Source organism: Plecotus auritus (assembly GCF_963455305.1).
Source record: "Plecotus auritus genome assembly, chromosome: 7".
Classification (NCBI taxonomy): Eukaryota; Metazoa; Chordata; class Mammalia; order Chiroptera; family Vespertilionidae; genus Plecotus; species Plecotus auritus.
Genome location: NC_137774.1, coordinates 156,776,847 through 156,796,250, shown reverse-complemented (window position 1 = coordinate 156,796,250; position 19,404 = coordinate 156,776,847). Strand labels below are relative to the sequence as shown.

Below are 19,404 nucleotides of genomic sequence, written 5' to 3'. Positions count from 1 at the left end.
CCCGGACTGCGAAAGGGTACAGACCGGGATAGGGACCGCCCTGAGTTCATATATTTTCATGCACCGGGCCTCTAATGATTAAATAAATGTCTCCTGCTTTAATTTTTAAAATATGGCTAAGAGAAAATGTAAAATGACATATGTAGCACACATTATTGGTTTGTAATATATTTCTGTGAAGCAACACCAATTTGTTTTCTTTATTATCTCCACTCAGAACCTCCTTTACTTTTGTACATTGGGTATAAGAAAAATACCAATGGGTCTATACAAGTTAGGTGTGAGATTTCAGTGATGTTCATTTGAAAGACTTCATAAACTGTAGAAGCCTCTCCAAACTCGCTATTTAATGCAATGACATTAGAAGATAAAAACTAGCCCTAGCTGGTTTTGCTCAGTGGATAGAGCATCAGTCTGTGGACTAAAGGGTCCCAGGTTCGATTCCTGTCAAAGGCACATGCTCTGGTTGTGGACTCGATCCCCATTAGGGGCTTGCAAGAGGCAGCCAACCAATGATTCTCTCATTGATGTTTCTATTTCTTTCTCCCTCTCCCTTCCTCTCTGAATTCAATAAAAATATTTTTTTAAAAAAGAAGTTAAAAACTAGTGTTTTGGGTGTTAGATGACTTAAATTATCAAGTAACATTCTGATTGCCATTACTGAGTGTTCCCAATAGTAAGATATTCATTGAAGAAAAGACAATTGAGAAAATAAATGTTCAAAAATTATGTTTCCATCTATGATTACAAAATAATGATACAAGATACAGGATACTCTAAAATTTCTCTAAATGAATTGGTTTGTACATCTGGAGTTGGACATTGATATCTACCCACCTCTGCCATTAGCTGCAATGTGGCCCTTATTGTCTCATTTGTAGAATGGAGGTCATAATACTCACCTAAATGAGTTAGTATGATTCTATAAAGTAGATCAGTAAGTAATTTGGTATGGGATCCAATAAAAATGCTATTGAGAAAATATGTTATGCTTTATTATTATTAACATTACTAGAGGCCTGGTGCAGGAAATTCATGCAGGGGGGGGGTGTGTCCCTCAGCCTGGCCTGCACCCTCTCCAAACTGGGATCCCTCTCACAATCCAGGACTGCTGGATCCCAACTGCTCGCTTGCCTGCCTTCCTGATTGCCCCTAACTGCTTCTGCCTGCCAGCCTGATCACCCCCTAACCACTCCTCTGACAGCCTGATTGATGCCTAACTGCTCCCCTGCCAGCCTTTTTGCCCCTAACTGCCTTCCCCTGCAGGCCTGGTCTCCCCAAACTATTCTCCCCTGCAGGCCTGGGTCCCCTAACTGCCCTCCCCTGCAAACTTGATTGCCCCCAACTCCCCTCCCTTGCAGTCCTGGTCACCCCCAACTGCCCTCCCTTGCAGACCTGGTCCCTCCCAACTGCCCTCCCCTGCTGGCCATCTTGTGGTGGCCATCTTGTGTCCACATGGGAGCAGCCATCTTTGACCACATAGGGGCAGCTATCTTGGGTGTTAGAGTGATGGTCAATTTGCATATTATTCTTTTATTAGATAGGAGGATTAGATAGGATAGAGGCCTGGTGCATGGATGGGGGCCAACTGGTTTGCCCTGAAGGGTGTCCCAGATCAGGGTGGGGGTTCCCTTGGGGCATGGGGCAGCCTGGGTGAGGGGCCTGTGGTGGTTTGCAGGCTGGCCACGCCCCCCCTCCTCCCCCCCCTCCCCCGGCGACCCAAGCAGAGGCCCTGGTATCTGGGATTTATTTATCTTCTATAATTGAAACTTTGTAGCCTTGAGCAGAGTCAAGCCTCCTGCTTGCTCAGTGGCTGCAGCCATTTTTGTTGGGATTTATTTATCTTCTATAATTGAAACTTAACTAGCCTTAAGTGGAGGCCAAGGCAGGCCAGGGCAGGCAGAAAGTTTGGCTTCCTCCATTGCCTGGGAAATCCAAGCCTCCTGCTCTTTCCATGGCTGTAGCCATCTTGGTTGGGTTAATTTGCATACTCTCTCCTGATTGGCTGGTAGGCGTGGCTTGTGGGTGTAGTGGAGGTATGGTCAATTTGCATATTACTCTTTTATTAGATAGGATTATTATTATTATTTCAGGGCTTGTATGATATGTCTACCAGATACCAATCACAAATTCTGACTTAAAAGGAAACAATTATTGAATTAATAAAGATGTTATAACAGATAAAAATATTTTCTTCAGGCATTATTAATTTCCAATGACCATTTTTATTTAATTAGAATCTTTAATTTGCTTATTGAATGCACCATTTTTTAGTGGACTGCCTTAAAGACACATGTGTATACATGTTCCTCTTCACTTAAAATATAGTACTCCTTTTAATGGTCAGTTACTATTATTTTTAAATATTTTAAAATTTATTTTAGAGAGAAAAAGGAAAGGAGAGAGAGAGATAAAAACATCAATGAGAGACAGATGCCTCTTGGTACGCCTCCTACTGGGGATCGAGCTCACAACACTGGCATGTTCCCTGATCGGGAATTGGACTGGTGAACTCTTGGTTCATGGGTTGATACTAAACCACTGAGCAACACTGGCTGGGCTGGTCAGTTACTATTAAATATTTTTCAGAAATATTTTTGATCATTGTAGAATACACAATTTGACAGTTTTTTTTTGTTGTTGTTGTTTTTTCCTTATGAACTTGTCTGGCCATTATTCTGGTGACAGGCTTGCACTAAAGGACAATCAGAAATAAATATAAAATGTGAAATTTAAATTTTATGTAATTAGGTACCTCTTTAGACCTATTCTGAAAGAACTATACAGGATTATAATTGGTTTCCTATTCCTCGCCAATGTTAAATGTAACTTGGAGCTGAAACCTGATTATTTAAAAACAGTATAAGTAAACACCCTCCTCCCTGTATTTTGGGCCAGACACCACAATAGCAGACCTGACTGTCATGTGCCTGAAATAGCTAACAAAAGAATCAACACAAATACATAAGCATATGATTAGTCTGCTCAACACAATTCTACTTGAATTTCATATTTCCAAAAATGTCATTTTAAAAAAAACACACAACTCAATTCCAATCATGCACTATCAATTATCAAAATTAGAGAAAGATATCACAGAAAAGAGGAAAAATGCTTTTAAAGAGCCAAAATAATACAGTGAATCCTTAGACAATAATCTTTCTGTGCAATAGACATTAGTGTAAAAATATAAATATCCACAAATGAGAATAAGGAACATTATAACCTGATGAACAAAAAGATAGATGCAGAGGCAGTAAAGCACCAAACAGACTGTCAAATTACAGCGGGAAGGCTGGGGAGTGTTGGGGAGGGAGGGAAATAGATCAACCAAAGGACTTGTATGCATGCATATAGGCACACCAATGGACACAAGACACTGGGGGGGTGGGATGAGGGCATGTGACAGGGGGTAGGGGAGGCTGGGGGAAGATCAATGGGGAAAAAAAAGGAGATATATGTACTACTATATGTAATACTTTAAACAATAAAAAATAAAATGAAAATAAAATAAAAGATACTTAAGAAGAGAAAAAATATATAAATACCACAAGAAGCTGTACTTTAAAACTTTATCACAAAGGTTCACCTAAAATTAGGGGGTCAATTCAGAAGTTAATACACAGTAAATGCTAAAAATTAAGTACATAGATCTTACTGAAGCCTCCATTTTTATGCCACATTTCTAACAATGCAGAAACTCATCTTGAGTATAGGATCTTTTAGACTGGCAGGAAATTGGCTGAGCTTGGCAGTGTCCATTGAGGCCTAATAAACATCATCTCTACTTGCAGGTCTACCAAATTTGTATAAGAAAAGAGAATAAAACCTGTGTTATAATGTCAGAAGCTAATGATTCTTAAACCATTCATGACCTATTCTGAGAATTTGAAGGTTAATTCTATAACACAAAATAAATCTATAAATAGATAGGAATACAAAATGTTTTATTTATGATTGCCATTCCAAATGCAGAGAGATTAAATGCAAATCTGACACAGTAATATCCAAATGCAAATCTGATTAGTGCTCCCTATGTAGTGCTTTCTAATATGTCAAATTAGATTTTTTATTGAAAAAAAATGTACCCTCAAGTTAGCATCCTTCTTATTAAATTCTAAGTGGAAATAAACAGACTTGTTGTAGAATTATCTCTTATTTGTTGTCCAATAAAACATTATTTTCTTTTGCTAACTGAAAGAAATAGTCTTAGATTACAATTATAGATGAATAGTATATATATGTGTGTGTGTGTGTGTGTGTGTGTGTGTGTGTGTATATATATATATATATATATATATATATATATATTAGAGGATATATATATATATATACTAGAGGCCCAGTGCACGAAATTCATGCCTAGGGTGGGGGAGTGTGTCCCTCAGCCTGGCCTGCACCCTCTCCAATCTGGGACCCCTTGAGGGATGTCTGACTGCCCGTTTAGATGGGGCCTAAACGGGCAGTTGGACATCCCTCTCACAATCCAGGACTGCTGGCTCCCAACTTCTCGCCTGCCTGCCTTCCTGATTGCCCCTAACTGCTTCTGCCTGCCAGCCTGATCACCCCCTAACCACTCCCCTGCCAGCTTGATTGATGCCTAACTGCTCCCCTGCCAGCCTTTTTGCCCCTAACTGCCTTCCCCTGCAGGCCTGGTCACCCCTAACTGTCCTCCCCTGCCAGCCTGGTCACCCCTAACTGCCCTCCCCTGCAGGCCTGGGTCCCCCCCAACTGCCCTTCCCTGCAGACCCAGTCATCCCCAACTTCCCTCCTCTGCTGGCCAGGTCACCCCTAACTGCCCTCCCCAGCAGGCTTGATTGCCCCCAACTGCCCTCCATTGCAGGCCTGGTCCCTCCCAACTGCCCTCCCCTGCTGGCCATCTTGTGGCAGCCATCTTGTGTCCACATGGGGGCAGCCATCTTGTGTGTTGGTGTGACAGCGAATTTGCATATTACTCTTTTATTAGATAGGATATATATGGAGAAGTTTTGTGGGTTTTTTCCTGATTATTTTTTCTTTTTTACTCTAAAGCTTCTACCCTGCAGAAAGACCATTAAAGGCAGCTTACTCTGGGGGAAGCGAGGTGGATTGTCATTGACATCTGTCAGTGTGATGTTCACGGTGGTGGTCCCCGATAAGCCTCCCATCTGGCCGCCCATGTCCTTGGCCTGGATAACCACTTGATATTGCTCCCTGTTTTCTCTGTTCATGTTTGGCAAAGCAGTCCTGATGATACCTTGAAGAAAATATAAAAACATTTGTCATCTTTACTGAAATCTCAATTATTTGTTGATTAAGCTCACAAAGTATATGTCCAAACTCGTGACTTTTAAAAGACAAAATATGTTTTTGCTATTAATTTTTATTGTCTAGAAATTGTAAAAGTGATCCAATGCAGATATTTTACAATGTGTGTCATTTTCCTAATTCTTAAAGAGTACCATATGTACTGGATAATGTCCTAAACCCATGTGACACAAACCCATACGTAAATACAGGTATCTTTTCATTAGCTCGCTCAATTATTCAACTTGGAGTTTGTAAATATCTAAGTGTGTCATCATCCCTCTGCTGGGAGTATTAATGTTAATGTTTGTTCTTATTTTCACGCCTTTTTTTCTACTTGTAAAGATCGGAAAGACTATTAAATTAACAATCCAATTCATGGTTCCTGACCTGTTTCAGGCTCCACAGAGAAATACGGCTGCCCTTGGAGTATGCTGTAAATGACTCTGGCGCTGTTTCCATAGGAAGGGTCATCGGCATCAGTAGCTGTGACTTGCACCACAGAAGTACCTGAAGTATCCAAATTCAGCTTAGTTCTGCACAGTACCAGAAGGAGGAGCAAAAGCACTGGTTTTCATGGAAGACTTGAATGATTTTTGGCTTTAATCATGACCTCTTAAAAAAACATGTATTGATAATTTACATGAACATCATACCTAGAGTTAACTCTGAGTTCAACTACATATTTATGTAGCCAACAAGTTTATTTTTATGCATGCAGTAGATACTGATAGAGTGTATCAATTTTTTAAAAAATGCAGTCACTTTACAAATGCCCAGGTTTGATACTTAAATTCATTTTCTCATAATAGATTTGTTTGGTGTAAAGGCCATATCTAATCACAAAGGAGTAAGTATGCTCCTTTCCCCCTCTCCACTAATTAACTACAAAAATAATTAACATCTGCTCTAGAATACAATTTTATGAATAGATTAAAATTTAAATTTAGAAGCAATCCAAGATGATCCCAAGTTCCATGAACTATTAAAAGCTTTCTCATAAAGTTCAAGATATTTAAAAGGGCTTTATAATAAGGCAATGGGCAAAAGTCCTTGGGATTTAGTGAAGTAAATATTAAATAGTAATCCCAGAACAATGCTTTTGAGAAATGAAGAGTTCAAACTTTGCTATAACAACTGTTACAAACTTTTTTCCAATTGTTTTATCAGTTTATATAACTTGTCCAACATTTGAGAAATGAATCTATTTTACTAAATCCAAACATATATCTCTAAAACTGTTTTCATATGTTGAATTTTTTATAATCCTCTATTCATAAAAAATGAATGTGGTCTATGTAAAATAATTGGATGATCTCATTAACACCATCATTTATATTGTCAAGATAATCCAGACAAACTCAAGGCAAATGACTAGAGTATATATGCAGAGACTCTTTTTATATCTATGTTCTAAATGCACTTACATTTAGTGTCAAAATATTACACAGCTATTATCCAAATTCATGTGAAAAAAATTATATTTTCAAAGTGTTCTACTAAGTTAAATGGCATTTTCTTGGATTTTTGAGGAAAGTGTCCACTTATTTGTATTGTAAGATTTACAAATACAAAAACTCCTGTCTTAAGTGAGGATATTACGTATGCATTTTTAGTAGGAGTCAATGGTGATTTCAATTACGTGGTCATAATATTTTGAGAATTTCTTGATTTTGTTAATACTTTTTGAAAAACACCATAAATGTTTTAAATAAACTTACCTACGACAGACATTTCAGGAACACTAGCTGTATAAATTTCCTCTGGGAATGTTGGCTCATTGTCATTGATATCATGGATTTTGATCACAAACTCAGACTCTGGTTCTACTGGCCTCAGAGTTCTTCTGTTAATAGCTTGTGCACGTAGGGTATAAAAGGCCTTTTCTTCCCTATCAATTCTTCTTGTGGCATGAATGTCACCTGTTTTTTCATCAATAATAAAAAGAGTACCAGCTCCATCTCCAGATAAAATATATTTGAGTGATCCATCTCCTTTATCTTGGTCTGAATGAAGCTAGGAAGAATGAAAAAAGAGTATATCCATGATAATGTCTAAAGGCATGTAATGTTGAAAGAATTCAAAGAAAGTTTCTTATATCCCATCACTGAATAATGGGGTAAGTTATTTGAGTTTTTGAAATGAGAATTGAGCCTGGCTAGTGTGGCTCCTTGGCTGAGTGTCAACCTAAGAACCAAGAGGTCCCTGGTTTGTTTCCTGGTCAGGGCACATGCCTGGATTAGAGGTGCATATAGCAGTGGGTGAATCTGGCCTTAAGGTGGCAGACCTGGAAAAGAGACCCTCGGACCGAGAAGCAAGCGCAGGGATGTTTGAGTAGGGAAAAACGGTCCCAAGCATCTCAAGTACAGTCTAAAAAAGGACATACAGGTTCCAGTTGTAAACCTCCATTTGCTCCCATGGAATTCTTTTTTTTAAAATATATTTTATTGATTTTTTACAGAGAGGAAGGAAGAGGGATAGAGAGTTAGAAACATCGATGAGAGAGAAACATCGATCAGCTGCCTCTTGCACACCCCCTACTGGGGATGTGCCCGCAACCAAGGTACATGCCCTTGATGGGAATCGAACCTGGGACCTTTCAGTCCACAGGCCGACGCTCTATCCACTGAGCCAAACCGGTTTTGGCAATCCCATGGAATTCTTACCCTGAGAGGAGGGGCTCACCATGGAAGGAACAGAGCGTGGCTTTGTAAAACACAAAAATTATAAATTTCTCTTTACTTGTACCATCTGATCAATAAACATTTTCTATGCTAAGATCACAGTTTGATTATTTGCAATAAACGAGTATACTTTTTAAATTTTTTATTTTTATTTTTTATCAGATAAGAAATATAAAAACAATGTGTAGATTATCTAAATTTCTATAAAGCATTTATAATAATTTAGACATCATTGTGAACGTGTTTTTTTAATATTCATATAAAACGTAGTAATAATTCAGAATAGGCACACTGACATGTAGCTTAGAGAATTAAAAATTGGATATTATATTTTTCAATCATGCAAAAAATTATAGAAACATATTTACCTAAATAGGTTTGAATTTTGCTCTTTAGATGACATATTAACATGCATTTTGATCCAATTACATGTGAAAATATTAAACTGATTATTTTCTCTTTAAAATAGAATTTTGCTTCTTTATTTGAAAGTTTCATTAATGGGAGCTTGTAAATTAACATAACTGTAAAAACATTTTATATGAATATCAAAACTGTTTACCTTAAATAAATATTTTGAGACACACATATGCCTAATATATTGTATTACTAGTATTGTTGGGTCTACAAAAGCAGTCTGCTTTTTGGCTAGTAGTTTGCAGTAATTAGCACTTAGCCATCAAATTTGGATCAGACTCCATTTTTTTATTTCTTTTAAAATTACTCATTATTACAGGCCTAATGGATAAAGTAAACCCCAAATTGATATATACTTTGGAGGAAAAGATGTCAGGTGACACTTTTTGTGGGGTCTTTTACTATTCATAAACAACAAAGCAAGGTTGAGAAACTCAACAAACACCTGCTTTTAACTAAAAAGCTCTTAGTAACTAATGACTGCATTGTCCAGAGAAACACTTTCAAAAAGTCTAAAGATTGATGCTTTTTAGTAACTGAAATTGCACGTAGTTGCTGGGCAACTTTCCAATTATATGGATGTGAAACACTAGGTAATTTTCCATATGGCAGGCATAAGCATTGCATATTTCTTACTCTGGGAATCAACGTAATTCAAGAAACGATTATTGATAATATCAGTTATCTGATCAGATAAATTTGTGATTTGTAGTAGACAGGTATAATGTTTACTGTCTAATCTTTCAACAATTTTAATTGAGAAATACTTATTTACTCTCATAAGAATCAGGTACTTCTAAAAGTAAAGCAGCAATTCCACATTAGTGTTATGGAAGGTTCAAACACTGTATGTAACGGAAATTCACAGGACAACCCATAAACTAGCCCACACAAATGAGAGAGTGTTTCCGTAAGTATATAACACCTAAGTTACTTCATAAAGAATGAGAAGAGTTTAAACTTGGGAAATTTCTTGCATTTTACACCTCTTGGGAAATACCAGATGAATATAGAACATAGATTCAGAGTAGAAGGGATATAAGGCAAGATGGGAGTCATTAACACCAGTTCTGCTATTTTATTCAGTTAGTCATGCAAAAAAGTTGCTAGTATTGGTGAGATTTTAATTTTAATAATGCTTCATTTTGGACTATGAATCACAGCAGGATTTTTGCTTTCACTTATACTACAGAGAGTAGAAATTAAATTTCCCATCCTGGGAGTTCCTGTCGGATTAGAAAATTGAACATGGTATTAGGGAATCAAAAAGATGAGGATTGGAAGTTGGACTGTGGTTTTGAGAATCAGAAATAAGAGGATTTCAACCTCCTCATAATTAAGAGAAAGAAATTAGACCTGTGAATTTATACCTTTTGGCCTAAAGATCTAGACTTATAATAAAATTCTCTTTCACCATTAGAGCGTACATAAAAGAAAAGTGAATTTTCTTTTTTTGTAAATATATTTTTATTGATTTTAGAAAGGAAGAAGGAGAGAGAGATAGAAACATCAAAGATGAGAGAGAATCATTGATTGGCTGCTTCCTGCACACCCCACACTGGGAATCTAGCCCGCAACCAAGGGCATATGGCCTAACCAGGAATCTAACCATGACCTCCTGATTCATAGGCTGCCGCTCAACCATTGAGCCACGCTGGCCCGCTAAAAAGTAAATTTTCTTAAAATGGAAAACAGCTGATAACTAACACTAGAATAAAGGGCCAAAGTAACCATGTTTGGGGGCTTACCATTAGCATATGTTTATAAAAATCTTCTTTAGCCCTAACCAGTTTGGCTCAGTGGATAGAGCATCGGCCTGCGGACTCAAGGGTCCCAGGTTCGATTCCGGACTCAAGGGTCCCAGGTTCGATTCCGGTCAAGGGCATGTACCTTGGTTGCGGGCACATCCCCAGTAGGGGGTGTGCAGGAGGCAGCTGATCGATGTTTCTCTCTCATCGATGTTTCTAACTCTCTATCCCTCTCCCTTCCTCTCTGTAAAAAATCAATAAAATATATTTTAAAAAAATCTTCTTTAAATATACATATTTGAGAACTGGACAGTAAGGAAGCAACAAATACTATAATAATGCTGAGAGGTGCATTTCTAGACCTGAGATTTGGGGAGTTGCTCCCTCCTGTAGGTGAACAGTGGGAGACAAGAACTAACAATAGCATTGATATTGATATTGATGATTTCCTAACAGTTAAAGAAAAAGAGCAATGCACAAAGTTTTTTATTTTTAATATATTTTATTGATTTTTACAGAGAGGAACGGAGAGGGATAGAGAGTCAGAAACATCGATGAGAGAGAAACATCGATCAGCTGCCTCTTGCACACTTCCGCCTGGGGATTGGGCCTAAGCCTGCAGTCAGACATCCCTCTTGCAGTCCAAGGCTCTTGCAGTCCGGAACCCCTCGCTCCTTACCACCCACCTGTAGCAGAGGCAGGAGAGGCTCCTGCCACTGCCACTGAGCTCACCAGCTGTGAGCCCGGCTTCTGGCTGAGCGGTGCTCTACCTGTGGGAGCGCACTGACCACCAGGGGGGATCTCTTGCATTTATCGTCTGCCCCCTGGTGGTCAGTGCATGTCACAGAGACTGGTCATTCTGCCATTCAGTCAATTTGCATATTGGCCTTTTTTTATATAGGATGTTAGTTATCAATACTTGGATTTATTAAACATTTAACTGAATAAAATCAGTTGTTTCTATTACTGAGAGGTGGGATTATGGATTATGTGTCAAATACCTTACAGCATCTACTTTGAAATAACTTTTATATTGATTTGACCTTGTGCTATTTTATTATGTGAGACATTAAGTTTCCTTTAAATGGAGAAAAAATGTCAGATTATTGAGGCTTTAGTTCCTCAGTAACACCTGTTCTTCGGTGTGAAACATTTGTGCCACAAATCTTTAAGAAGAATTTTATGTTAATGCTGACCTTTTCTTTCCTTGAGGAAAACCTATTAAAAATTCACAACCTGCTATGTTCCTTGTAAATTCACAAGCAGATAAAGGACATGGCAAGATACATGACAATTAATGAAAATAGAACAACTGGTGCTGGGCTGCACATTTAAAAGTCATTTTCCTGATTTAACTTTTTTATTTAGATGTGGTTAATTATAACTCACTGCTTATACTGAGCAGTTTCATAATTAAAGCTGAACAATCCATTGAATTTAAAGGCATATTTTAAGTGCAGATAATTTAATAAAATCTGATCATTTGAAATGTGGCATGCTTCTGATAATTTTACATTTCATGCATAGTATTCATCTTAAGATAATTTGTCTACAATTTTGTAAGGTAAAAGTGGTCTTGTGGCAATATATAGCTTAAGGCTATCTTTATTTTGTTTTTTACTAGAGGCACAAAATTCATGCACGGGTAGGGTCCCTCAGCCTGGCCAGCGATCAGGGCCAATCAGGTTCCCCCAACTACCCGCCACCTTCTTCACTCGCTCCCTCAGCACCGCTGGTCACCCGCCATGTTCCACGCCGACCCCTGGTGGTCAGCATACATCATAGCGAGTGAGCAAACTTCCATTCTCCCAGTCAAACTCCTGAGGGGACACTTTGCATATTAGCCTTTTATATATATTTAGACTAAAACAAGAACTGAGATCCAATCGATTTTTTATCTCACAGAATTAAAGTAAGATTACACTTCAGGATAGGTACTATGTTGGTGGAAACTTTACCTTTTAATATCAGTTCACTTTTATTTTTCAGTTCCTCACATTAAATGAGAAACTACGATGATATATTTATGAAGTACAGGAAAATTATGTAATTTGTTACCAAAAAGATAATCTATAAAAAATGTGATATTTTCACTCTTCATTTAAAGAAAAATGAAGAACAAGTTTTAAAAAGTGAATAAATATCTATCAATTCTGTCTGTAAAAGTTTGTTACTAGTTCAGAAAAACTTATATTCTGTGAGATTCTTTCTCACTCTCAAATATTGATGTCTTTTGGATATTGGTAATTGTTGGTATTTGGTTATATTTAAAAAATGGTTGGACCTGGAGATTACTATGCTAAGTGAAATAAGCCAGTCAGAGAAAGACAAACATTATATGATCTGACTTGTATGTGGAATCTAATGAACAAAATAAACTGACAAAGAAAATTGAAACAGGCATTGATATATGGAACAGATGACAGCTGTCAGAGGGGAGGGAATAGGAGAGGACTGGATAAAAGAAGCTGACATGATTGGTCAAAGAACATATATGTAAAGCCCTTGGGCACAGATAACAGTGTGGTGATGGCCAGAGGGAAGGGGGGGTGGATGCTGGGTGGAGGTGGGAAAAGTGTAGGAAAATGGGGACATCTGTAATAGTGTCAACAATAATAATAAAGTGAGAAAAACTTGGAAAATTTTGAAAAATTAGAATTATATTAGTAAGATTATATTGCAATTAAATGGTTGGGCTAGCCAAAACCGGTTTGGCTCAGTGGATGGAGCGTCAGCCTGCGGACTGAAAGGTCCCAGGTTCGATTCCGGTCAAGGGCACGTAACTTGGTTGCGGGCACATCCCCAGTAGGAGGTGTGCAGGAGGCAGCTGATCGATGTTTCTCTCTCATCGATGTTTCTAACTCTCTATCCCTCTTCCTTCCTCTCTGTAAAAAATCAATAAAAATATATTTAAAAAAAATGGTTGGGCTAGCTCTTTGAAGGATAAATTTTGATGAATGCATCACAATGACTGTAACATTCATTCTCCAATTTAACAACTTCTATTTTTGTGTGTGTTCATTAACTTTAAAAAGTCTAGAAATTGTTAAATAGATTTGCCAATGCATGGTTATAATTTTATGCCTGCTGTTCTTCCAAATAGCCAATAAATTCTATATTTGTTTTCTTTTTAAAAATCCAGATTGTGGCAAATATGCTATGCTATTCTGGTAGCATCCTCATTACCATTTTGCTCTTTCTGCTCTACTGAGTAAGATAATATCAGATGTGAAAGAAGGAATTCAATGAAATAACTTTAAATTTACAACCAATGGTCCCTAGGCCTGGCCTGTGATCAGGGCCATCTTCTCTGGCTGCTGGCAGCCAGCCCTGCAAAAAAATAAAAAATATATAAAAATAAATAAATAAATAAATAAATAAATTTACAACTGATAAGACATTTTAGAGAAGATGGCCCAGTATCAGGAAGCAGCTGAAAACATGATAAAGCATGTAAACACAGTCTGGTCAGAAATATATAAGTAGTTACTCATTTTGTTGAGCCTGGGGGGAAAAGGTGGGAAATCTTAAAATGGAGTATATGAAACTTACAGAGAAGACTGAACATTATTTTAATATTGATAATATAGAAAAATATAAATGAAGTTTTATGAACCCAAATGAAACCATTACTTTCCATCAAAAATAGAAATGAGAAATAAAGCTTAACAATGGAATGGATTGTAAAAATATTTATGATCATCCTATCTAATAAAAGAGTAATATGCAAATTAACCATAACTCCGCTACACCCACAAGCCATGCCCACAAGCCAATCAGGAGTGAATATGCAAATAAACCCAACCAAGATGGCTACGGCCACAGAGAGCAGGAGGGAGGCTTGAGTTTCCCCGGCAATGGAGGAAGCCAAGCTTTCTGCCTGCCCTTGCTGGCCTAGGCCTCCACTCAATGCTACAAAGTTTCAATTATAGAAGATACATAAATCCCAACAGAAAAGGCTGCCGCCATGAAGCAAGCAGAGGGCTTGGCTCTGCTCCAGGCTACAAAGTTTCAATTGTAGAAGATAAACAAACCCCAGATACCAGGGCCTCCTCTTGGGTCACCAGGGGGTGTGGCTGACCTGCAAACCACCACAGGCCCCTCGCCCAGGCTGCTCCACACCCCACAGGAACCCCCACCCTGATCTGGGACACCCTTCAGGGCAAACCAGCTGGCCCCCACCCATGCACCAGGCTTCTATTCTATCTAATAAAAGAGTAATATGCAGCCGAAACCAGTTTGGCTCAGTGGATAGAGCGTCAGCCTGCGGACTGAAGGGTCCCAGGTTCGATTCCGGTCAAGGGCATGTACCTTGGTTGCGGACACATCCCCAGTAGGAGGTGTGCAGGAGGCAGCTGATCGATGTTTCTCTCTCATCGATGTTTCTAGCTCTCTATCCCTCTCCCTTCCTCTCTGTAAAATATCAATAAAATATATATTTAAAAAAAAAAAAAGAGTAATATGCAGATTGACCATCACTCCAACACACAAGATGGCTGCCCCCATGTGGTCAAAGATCCTGCCTCCATGTGGACACAAGATGGCCACCACAAGATGGCCAGCAGGGGAGGGCAGTTGGGAGGGACCAAGCCTGCAAGGGAGGGCAGTTGTGGGTGATCAAGCCTGCAGGGGAGGGCAGTTAGGGGTGACCAAGCCGGCAGAAGAGGGAAGTTGGGGGTGACCGGGCCTGCAGGGAAAGGCAGTTGGGAGGGACCCAGGCCTGCAGGGGAGAGCAGTGGGGGGGGGGGGGCAGGCCTGCAGGGGAGGGCAGTTAGGGGTGACCAGGCCTGCAGGGGAGGCCAGTTTAGGGGTGACCAGGCCTGCAGGGGAGGGCAGTTAGGGTCAAACAGGCTGGCAGGGGATCAGTTAGGCATCAATCAGACTGGCAGGGGAGTGGTTAGGGGGTGATCAGGCTGGCAGGCAGAAGCGGTTAGGGGCAATCAGGAAGGCAGGCAGGCGAGCAGTTGGGAGCCAGCAGTCCTGGATTGTGAGAGGGATGTCTGACTGCCCGGGGGGATCGGGCCTAAACAGGCAGTCGGACATCTCTCGAGGGGTCCCAGATTGGAGAGGGTGCAGGCTGGGCTGAGAGACAACCCCCCCCCCCCCCGTGCACGGATTTTGTGCACCGGGCCTCTAGTTTTAAAATAACCCACATATATAATTTCTTATTTTTAACTTTATTTTTATTTTTGACACTATTATAGATGTCCTTATTTTCCTCTCCTTTGCCCATCTCTACCCAGTCCCTGTCCTCCTTCCCTCTGGCCAACAACAAATATATAATTTAGATTGATAAATACTTTCCCAAACACTTTCTTTCTGGGGCCAGAGGATGAAACAATGGATGGACAATGATGTCTATATGGCTTGGTGTCTTGCATAAAAAATAAGTGATTTATTTTCCACATTTGAGAGGGTTCTCTAAAGATCTCCTCCAAAAGAAAAAAGCCCTGTGAGGCCTGGGTTCAATCACTTGTGATTCCTCTTCCCATCTGGTCTCCTAAGAGTGCAACCAGCTGAAAATTGGCCTTGTTTCATGGGCCACCCTGACTGGTGAGTCCAATCTGGGATGGTCCTAGAGTACTGGGCTCTCCTGGAAGACATTGGGGATTACTCAAACCCTATAACAGGTCAGATTTATTTTCTTTGTCTATAAAATTCAAGAAATCTCCTGCTAAACTACTGCTGACTTACACCTTGAAGTGTCTTAAGAAGGGTACATTTCTTTGCTAGTACTGTAAAGATTCCAATATTATATTGAAGACATTTATTTAAGTTTTGCATAGACATATATTTTACAGGACATTATCTGCCTCAAGACCTTAAATGCCATGTATAATATACAGTAGAAACGTTCTTTCTAATAATTAATTTATCCTTTCTAGAGAGAGTTATCGGAAAATATTTTAGAGAAGGCTGATATACTTCTAGAAGCCTGGCATCTTCCTTCTTACCGTTTTGAAAATCACTGAATTTAAAAAAAAAAAAATCTTGAGGTGTGCAAATGACATTGAACATTGTATACCTATTTTCCCTCACAACTTCAAGGAGTCTTCTTAAGCATCTTGGATTTAAAATATATCTATAAATACATGTCTAAAAATGTAAGTAAATGGAAAATATTTAAAACCAAGAGATTTATTTTGATTAATAAGATAAAAGAAATTAGAGGAAAACATAACAAATGATCACCCCTTTCCTCTGGGCCACAGTGGCAGCTGAGAATCTTTCCTTCTTCCTTTCGCCCTTAAAGGTACGGTGATAGGAAATGTAAGAGAAGAGGGCTAGGGATAGGTATTTATTAAAGGAGTTTACTTAAATAAGTATTTCTTGAACTAGACTGAACTAAGATAAACTAAATTGAAGAGAATGTGGTATTTTAGGACTTAGACGTTTTAAAGATTTTTGCTACAGAGGCAAAATCTCTTGGGTTTCTCAGGCTTGTAAAGGTGCTTTTATCTTGAAAGCTGTAGAGTAACAAGTACCTAACTGGATGTTCAAAGGAGAAGGACCAGGCAGCTGCATGTTCTTTCTAGGGGTTATGGTCAAGGAGGAGGAAAATTAAAAGAAGTTTGGAACTTTACATTTATTGTTATTTTTAAGGCACTGAATGAAATGATAATCTAAAAAGGGATAGGAACCACTACCCTAGGAAAAAGTTTGCACGTTTGTGTGTCTGTGTGTACAATACAATGTTTATGTGATATCAGGGGGTTCAATTATCCTCTGAAATATAGCCATAGACCACTAAATTTTAAAAAGAATCCTTAGTCTAGTTCAACTTTCTATGTTTTACAGTCTGGTCAGAAATAAATAACTAAATAAATCAAGTAAATGTCCTAGTCAAGAAAGGAGACTGTTGAGATTGTTGCCCTAGCTGGTTTGGCTTGGTGTATAGAATGTCAGCCTGAGGACTGCATGGTCCCCTGTTCAATTCTGCTCAAGGGCACATGCTCAGGTTGCGGGCTCAATCCCCAGGAGGGGGCGTGCAGGAGGCAGCCAATCAACGATTCTCTCATCATTGATGTTTCTGTCTCTCTCTCTCTCTCTCTCCCTTCCTCTCTGAAATAAATAAAAATCTGTTAACCATAATGGAGATTGTTCATTTGGCTGATACATTCATACTTCATCAAATTATAAAACCTATTCCACAAATTTACCAGACAATATCATGCCTCTATAACTTGTATCCTTCCACATTAAGTTGATGTACCCACCCTATAAATTCTTACTCTTCTATCAAATTCCTATTTATGCCTTGTATCCTATATGAAGCCAATTTTCAAACTCTTTTGAAAGGCTAACATGACCTCTCTTCCCTTCCTAATTTGTGTTTAAAAACATGGAATTCTAATTTGTGTGTTTGTATGAATATGCATATATGCACCTAATTTTATAACACCCATACAAATTTTGAACTATTATTTTTATATCTTTATGGAGCTACAAATATATTTATTTTGAGGATAATAAATATTCTATTCTTTTGGACTCCAAACATTTCACAGTACACACACAGAATTAATTATTTATTTGTAGGAGGGATGGACATAAAAAAGTCAAATGCCACAGACATGAAAAATAAAGAGTTCATTTTGTGCTACTTATTTGAAAAGACTAAACATTCTGGTTGGAGTAAAATTGAATTAGACGTCCATATTATTATATGGACATCTAATTCATATTAAAGTGGGGATTGGTCACTCTATATTATAAGTATAAATGTACATAAAAATCATTCTTCATATTGAAGAAGACTTGGCTGCAAGTTAGATAGAAATTTCAGTTAACTTTGAGATTGAATCAGTGAAATATGATATCTACATGAATTACTGGGACACAAAGTTAATTTTTTTAGTAGCAGCCAGGGATAGAAATGTGAACCTAAATTTGTCTCTGAAACTATATGATAAGTCATTATAGACATCTTTGTTTTATCATCCTATATAATAAAGATGTAATAATGACCAACCACGTAAGGACCAGATCACGGATCAGCAGGAAGGTGGGGCAACGAGCTACAAGTGGAGGTGAAGAGCTACAGGAGGGGGCAGGGCAGCAAGCTATGAGGGGAAGGGGGCGGGAGGGGGGGGCGGAGGGAGCTACAGAAGGGCGGGGCAGCGGGTGGAGAGCTACAGGAGGGTGGCATCGAGCTACTGGCACTCGGATTCCTGTGCAGGGTTACTAGTAGTTAATAATATCAGGACAACATTCCCACTGACAAAATATAGAACAGACAAATAGATTACCAAAAAAAGACAAACCAACAAACAAAAAAAATAACACACATATTGCCAAAGACAAATCAGTATGCAAACCATGAGAACTGAATGGACTAAAACCTGAGAGAAGAGAATTGTACAAAGGAGAACTGTGGATTGCGAGCTGTTTTTTCCCCAGGGAAATTTGCCTTTCTGGGCCTGGACTTGGAGCTAATGATCTGTGATTGTTCCAAGAAGATACTTGTGGCATAAGAAGAAGTGAGGGTAGGTGGAGGTAGGCAAAGGGCGGGGGAAAAGAGCGATTTTGTTAATAGGTTTTCTATTAGAAGCTTATTAGGCCTTCTGGATTTATCCTTGACTGTTTTATTCATATCACCCCCTTTTAACATTGGCTTTGACTATTTATCATGTGAAATAAAATACATGTTTCAAATGATTCTTTTTATAAAAATGTCCTACATTTTCCCACTTCCTTAGAAATTTTAATTTAATTATTCTAAAGTTCTTTACTCCCTGTGACTTATTTCTTGTTACTCCAGAGAGGGATGCTCTATTTATTTAATGAGGTTCTTCTTTTTCATGCTGTGGGATTTCTAAAATGTTAGTGACATTTTGCGATTCTTTTACATTTGTGTAAAAGGTTCATTAGAGCCCTAAATGACTTTTCTCCTTCCTTACAAGCCTGACCAATAAGTGAGCCTGAGGACTGCATGCTTTTCAAATAGGATTGTCAAACAGACCCTAAGTAGGATTGTCAAGCAGACCCTAAGTAGGATTGTCAAGCAGACCCTAGTGCATTATGGCAGCTGCTAGGTGGGCTTGCTACACTTCCATAGATTTGGCCACTAAAGACACAATGTACACAAATAGATTGAGATGGTTTACTAGGCTCAGCAGAGAAGACATCCAAAGCTTCAGGTTTGTATCAGTTTCCCTTGCTCCCCAAGTCCCAAGGGGAGTGAGGTAGCATCACAGATCAACTGTGCAGGTGAGTTGGTGTCACTGCTGAGAGACTCTGAGCTCAGGAAACCCCACGGGAATTTCTAA

At 38.8% G+C, this 19,404-nt stretch overlaps 1 protein-coding gene across 4 annotated transcripts in view; it reads right to left on the bottom strand.

Annotated features, from left to right (window-relative positions):
• Positions 1–19,404, bottom strand: part of LOC308253215 (cadherin-10) — a 173,542-nt gene that overhangs the window by 65,280 nt on the left and 88,858 nt on the right. For all 4 annotated transcript variants that reach the window (XM_080678501.1, XM_080678503.1, XM_080678502.1 and 1 more), the window contains exons 3-5: positions 7,008–7,302; positions 5,677–5,796; positions 5,069–5,236 (exon numbers count right to left, since the gene is read on the bottom strand). In XM_080678501.1, the coding sequence (XP_080534627.1) occupies positions 5,069–5,236; positions 5,677–5,796; positions 7,008–7,302 (583 nt within the window). The remainder of the gene's footprint in view (positions 1–5,068; positions 5,237–5,676; positions 5,797–7,007; positions 7,303–19,404) is intronic.